We start from the raw sequence: 6,000 nt of genomic DNA on the forward strand, positions 1-6,000 counted from the left end.
TAGTCACATGGCCTGCTACGTTCTGCTTCATATTAGACCTCAGTGGAAAGCCTCACTGTTTTTTATCTCCCATAAGAAATCTAATAAAATTCAACATTTCTGTATTGGCGGCAACTTCATTGAAGTGCTCCTACTTGCATATCCCAGAACTCTAATTGGCCTAGTAAATAAATTCTATAGGTACAGTTCACTGGTTACATTCTTCATCTTCTGTCACTACTCTTGCTATCTTTCACCATATTTTCTTCACCACCATTGACTTAGAATCAGTGCCCCACACATTACTTATCCATGTTTTAGAGTTACTGTTGTCAACTTAAGGAGTTCTGGTAGCATGCCGTTACTGTTGTTTGTTATATGCCATTGAATAGGAATTGACTCATAACAGACCCTCCAGCAAGTTTGCAGAGGCAGGAAATGGCACTGGAGGAGATTGTCCATCCTTCTCCCATAGATGAGATGGGGGACAGTGGACTGCTGTTGTTTTACAAGGCCGCTCTGGTGGCTTAGTGTGTAGGCAGTATTACTGCCAACCTAAAAGTCACAACTCTCTGGAAGTTCGAATCCATCAGCATCTCCAAGGGAGAAAGATGGGTAATCTCCTCCTGTGCTATTTATAGCCATGGAAACCCAGAACATGCATATACTACATAAGCAAAAAAAGCAAACCAAAAGCAAAACCCCAAAGACTTATGAAAAACAAACAAACAAAAAACTCCCAACACTATAAAAAACCAAACCAAGCTCATAGCTATCTATCACATTATTCCAGTTTTATATTATAGAAGTTAATTCACATCTAAAAATCCTTTATAAACACATAGGAGAGAATTAGGCATTGACATCTGAGCTGTTCTAAAAGTGAGAAGCATCAGGGTGCTTCTGGAAAGAGATAAGATCAGATTTCTGATAAGGGTACTCATACCCTAGGGCACAAAAAGACTTCTCAAAAGCACAAGACAAGGGATATTTTATGCAATCAATTTCCAGATTCCAACATCACATATCCATTTGAAAGCTAACCTCCTCTGGTGTGCCTTTTCATATCCACCCTTCTTCTATTTCACAAAAACAAAAAAAACAAAACCAAAAACACAACAGACTTATCTTTCAGCCAGCTTTAATTTTACTTTGGTGCATTTCTCTGGACTATAAAAATTCCTGAGGTACCTCTTAAAGGGACAATTAAAATTCTTTTCTTCTGTTGGAATTCTTATACCCTACTGGTTGTTGTGAAAATTTCAGTTCTTTGACTTGCATTTTATTTTCTTCCCAGCCCTGTATGACTTAGCTGTCCTTAAAAAAAGGGTAAAGGAAAAAGAGGAAAAGAAGAAGAAGAAATTAAAAATTATTAAATCAGAGGTGGAGGATCTGACTGACCCTCTAAGCAGTACTGAGGGAATCCCACCCCTCTCACAGGCTCCTTCTCCACTGGCTGTACCTGCTATCAAGGAAGAGTAAGTGAGAAGCAGAGATATAGTTTGAGGGTCAGCATTAAACTGAGGGGTAAATGGCACCTTAACTGCAGTCCTTGCTGTGGGTGGTCTTAAATGACATGAAATTGCTTGAGCCTGAAATCCCAAAATCCTAGAGATCTTACTTGGACAGAGTGTTCTCTCAGAGGCTCAGAGGGCTTGAACCAGTACTGTTCTGCAAGTTCTTACTTCTTTTTCTCATGTTAGGCCTCTCGAAGACCTCAAACCTTGCCTTGGAATCAATGAAATATCTTCCAGCTTCTTCTCTCTCTTATTAGAAATCTTGCTGCTGGAGGGTCAGGCTAGCCTTCCTATGGTAAGAATTGTAGAAAAAATCAGCTGTACATTAAAGTTTCAGATCTTAAGAAATTTTATTTGTCAGTAGCTTCCAAAGCTCTGCAGCTAGTTTGCTTTGTGACTTGAAACAAATGGGGCAGAATAGACCCCAGAGCTTGCCTGCTATCATCTGTGCCATTGTGAGCTAAACTAGTTTCTGCCTTTTCTTTCCTTCAGCTAGAAGAGCGAGTTTTGGATTGGCAATCGTCTCCAGCGAGCTCCCTCAATAGCTGGTTCTCGGCAGCCCCGAGTTGGGCAGAGTTAGTGCTGCCAGCCCTTCAGTATCTTGCTGGAGAAAGCCGAGGTAAGGTGCCTTTTCACTGTAGGGTCAGTTTCCTTCTCCCAACTCTTGTCCAGAGAGCCCTGGTGGCCTGGTGGTAAGAAGCTGTGCTGCAATCCTAAAGGCACACAGTTTGAATCCATAAGCTGCTTTGCAGAAGTATGGGCAATCACCTTCTGTGAAGTTGACTGCCTCTGAAAAGCTGCCCAAGGGTCAGCTGTGGGTCAGTTCTGACTCGACAGTAAGCAACAGCAACCACCAACTCTTGTCCAGAGAACCCTGGTGGCTGAATGGTGAGGAGCTGCCTTGCTATCCAATAGGCATGCAGTTAAAATCCACCAGAGAGAAGGATGAACATTTTCCTCCTGTGCAGTTTACTGCTTCTGAAAACCCATTGGAGGGTCAGCTTTGAGTTGGTTCGGACATAAAACTACCCCTTGTATAATTAGCTCTCTGATTGTGGCTTTTCTGGTTGATACATTATGCCTTTGTACTGGGACGCCTCTGCTATCCTGATACCCTGTGAGCTATTCCAGTGATGTCTTGTTTGGGGGTGTACTTATGGATGTGCTTGTGTCAAGGTTAATGATGACAAGGTCATTTGCTCTGACCTCCATGAGTGTTCATATGGTTTGTGCCTTTCCAGCTGTTCCATCCAGTTTCTCTCCATTTGTGGAGTTCAAAGAGAAAACTCAGCAGTGGAAATTACTTGGTAAGTAGCTATATTGAGTAAGTAATCTACTTTCAACAGTGGATTTTCATTCTCTTATTTCTTCCTCTTCTAAACCTAGCTTGTATTTCTGGTAGTTCTCTGTGTACTGTTCTAGTCATTTTTGGATAATCTTCAGAAGGATTTTGGCTTGCTTGTGATATTAGTGACATTGTTCGATAGTTTCCACACTCTATTGGGTCACCTTTTTTTGGAATGAGTGTAAATATGCATCTCTTCAGTCAGATGGCCAGGTAGTTGTCATGCACCTTTTCATACTACTGAGAAGCAATTATGTCAGTCAAGATACCTGCTCAAGAGACCGGATCTAGGCCATTGTCTTTGTAATTGCTTGCTGACATCAAAGAGCTGGACAGTGACTAAGGATAACAGAAGGAGAATTGATGTCTTTGAATTGTGGTGCTGTAGAGGAGTCGTGAACATACCATGGAACATGCCAAGAAACCAAATAGATCTGTCTTGGAGAGGGTGAAACCAAGTTTTTCCTTGGAGACTAGGATTTTGAAGCTCCATCTCACATCCTTTGGCATGCAGCCAAGATGAACATCATGGAGAAGGACGTCATGCTTGGAAGAGTGGAGGGACAGGACAACACAGGAGAAGACAACCCTGGATGAGAGGGAATAATACAGTAACTGGGGCACTGTTTCAGAATCAGTGAGACAGACTCAGGACAGGGCAGACTTCAGAGCTGTTGTACATAGGGTTGCGCTACAGCAGCAGCACATAACAACATTTACTCTTACTTTTACCAAGGGATTCTAATTTGATTCTTGCGTCATCCTCATCGTGTTCTCTTTCCCCACCCTCCCTAATCAGTGTGATGTTTGAGGTGGAAATCAGTCTCAAGAATTAGAGGTCATTCATTAGCTTCAGTTGTTACTCAAAAGTTAAATACTAAAGGCTGGAAGAAGACTAAGGTGCATCTGATACAGACTATGGTCTTTGCAATCACTTGTTATGCATCAGAGAGTTGGACAATGACTACGGAGGATAGAGGGAGAATTGATGCCTTTGAGCTGTGGTGCTGGAGAAGAGTATTGAATGTACCATGGACTGCCAAGAAAACAAACAGATTCATCCTGGAGAGGGTTAAACCAGCCTGCTCCTTGGAGGCAAGGATTCTGGGACTTCGTCTGACATACTTTGGACATGTTGTAAGGAGAGACAGGTCCTTGGAGAGGGACATCATGCTTAGGAGGGTGGAAGGATCGGCACAAGAGGGGAAGACCCTCTATGAGGTGGATTGATTCAGTGACTGGAGTAATCGGGATGGGTGTGTCAGAGGTAGTGCAATTGGCACAGGATAGAGCAGGGTTTAGGGCTGTTGTACATAGGATCGTTATGAGTCACAAATGACTTGATGGCACATCACAACAACAACATGGAAGAAATAACTTCTTAGTAATGATTACTTAGTGTAATACAAGACTTAAAATAGTATTGCGTTGGTGATGTTCCTCTCTCCTTGCTCTTATCAGATGGCTTGAAATCAGCTGTAAGGACCTGATGATAAATATCTTAACACATTTAACAAGGCCAAACAACATGCCTCTGGAAACTCTATGAACTTTGATAAATGTTGATAGTTATAGCAAGGCTTTAGGCCTTTTATTCATAGGGTTGCTATGAGTCATACTGACTCAGTGGCAGTCAACAACAACATAATAATTCAACCTCATTAGCAACCCAACTAGACCTCCATCAGATTTTCCAAGGCTGTAAATTGCACAGGATGAAGTTTACCCACCTTACATCCTCAGAGCTGACAGAGAGTAGACAGAGAGGGCCTGCCTTTGGTTGAGCAGAGCCACTCTGCACAGACCCTAGTATGTGAGTGGGTGTGACTGTCCCTAAAACCTTGTTTACAAAATAGGAAGTATTTTACTGACCTATGTTGTAACATGAAAATCTATGAATACTAAAATCAGCCACCCATAGTTAAGAAGACAGTGCATTTAAACAACTACTTCTGAAAGTTTAACCGTAAATGATAGGAGAGGATAAAAAGGCACTTTTATGCCATGAGAAGAGTTTGTTTGGGAGAAACTTAGAATTTCAGTGTTTTTGGGAAGAGTACAGTGAAGAGGAAGGGTGTGTGCCTACAGGAAATAATGGAAAACTATCCATGCAAATTCTTGAGCAAGAGGGAAAGGATTGGCCTTGGCTGGGAGAATGTTAAAGCAATGGCAAGTTTTAGGAAAGTGAGAAAATAGCCACTGATTGTCATTCATTTTATAGATTATGAGAAGAGAGCATGGCCAGACAGACATAATAGGATTGTCAGGCAGTTTCATTGTTAACTTAGTGTAGTGTGTATGTTTTGGGGCTTTTTTCTCTAATAATGTTACTGTAGAGACCTCTGAGGGTGGTGGTGTTTGGTGACATCGAGTTGTGTATGACTCGCAGTGACCCCATGAACAACAAATCTGAACCCTGACTTGTATCCGCCTCACAGCCCTTGACACATTCAAAGAATGATTTTGACTTTGAGTGTTATAGGCTGACACCTTTTATTTTCTCGGGCAGCCCTGAGATTCCTGTGTCAAAGCAATGAACATGCAAGTAATGTAGATGGGAATGATAGACAGAAGGGCAGAAATATTAATGGACTGCTAAGAGGTTGTGAGGAATTTTGTTGTGTTTTGTTTGTTCGGCTTTTGGTTTGTTGGGTATTTTTTTGGGGTGTTTTTTTGGGGGGGTTTACCTTTTTTTATTATTATTATTAAATTTTATTAGATTTAATGAACATTTTCAGGGATTTTGGTTTTCATTCCTTCATTGCTGCACCATTCTCTCCACCCTCCTCCCCAGTTCGTTCTTCTTCCCCCGCCATCCGAATTTTTTGGGGTTTTTGTTTTTTGGTTTTGTTTTTTTTTCCATTTGGGTGAAAGTTTACAAATCTTACTGAATACCAGTCAGTCAGTCATACACATTTTGGTTTTTGTTTGTTTGTTTGTTTCTGTACTTTTTTAAAATTTTGTTTTATGGCGATAATTACGGCTGCTTGATTAATTATCCAGTCTTATCAAACCTTTACTGTACATTGCCTTTCGTTTTGTTCATTTTACTTCTCTTTTAATGACTTCTCACTCCCTTCTCGTCCCTGTTAACCCTCCAGGATGCATTCGCTGAGCGTTTTGTTTTGTTGTTGTTATGTGCCATCGAGTCGTTTCCGA

General features: G+C 41.3%; 1 protein-coding gene across 2 annotated transcripts in view; it reads left to right on the plus strand.

Moving 5' to 3' along the window:
• NFRKB (nuclear factor related to kappaB binding protein) overlaps positions 1-6,000 on the plus strand; it is a 70,786-nt gene that overhangs the window by 31,549 nt on the left and 33,237 nt on the right. For both annotated transcript variants that reach the window (XM_006901738.1, XM_006901739.1), the window contains exons 8-11: positions 1,277-1,457; positions 1,683-1,791; positions 1,989-2,115; positions 2,738-2,803. In XM_006901738.1, coding sequence (XP_006901800.1) covers positions 1,277-1,457; positions 1,683-1,791; positions 1,989-2,115; positions 2,738-2,803 — 483 coding nt within the window. The remainder of the gene's footprint in view (positions 1-1,276; positions 1,458-1,682; positions 1,792-1,988; positions 2,116-2,737; positions 2,804-6,000) is intronic.

The sequence above is a fragment of the Elephantulus edwardii genome, unplaced genomic scaffold, assembly GCF_000299155.1.
Source record: "Elephantulus edwardii isolate Elephantulus edwardi_28Jun2011 unplaced genomic scaffold, EleEdw1.0 scaffold00341, whole genome shotgun sequence".
Lineage (NCBI taxonomy): Eukaryota > Metazoa > Chordata > Mammalia > Macroscelidea > Macroscelididae > Elephantulus > Elephantulus edwardii.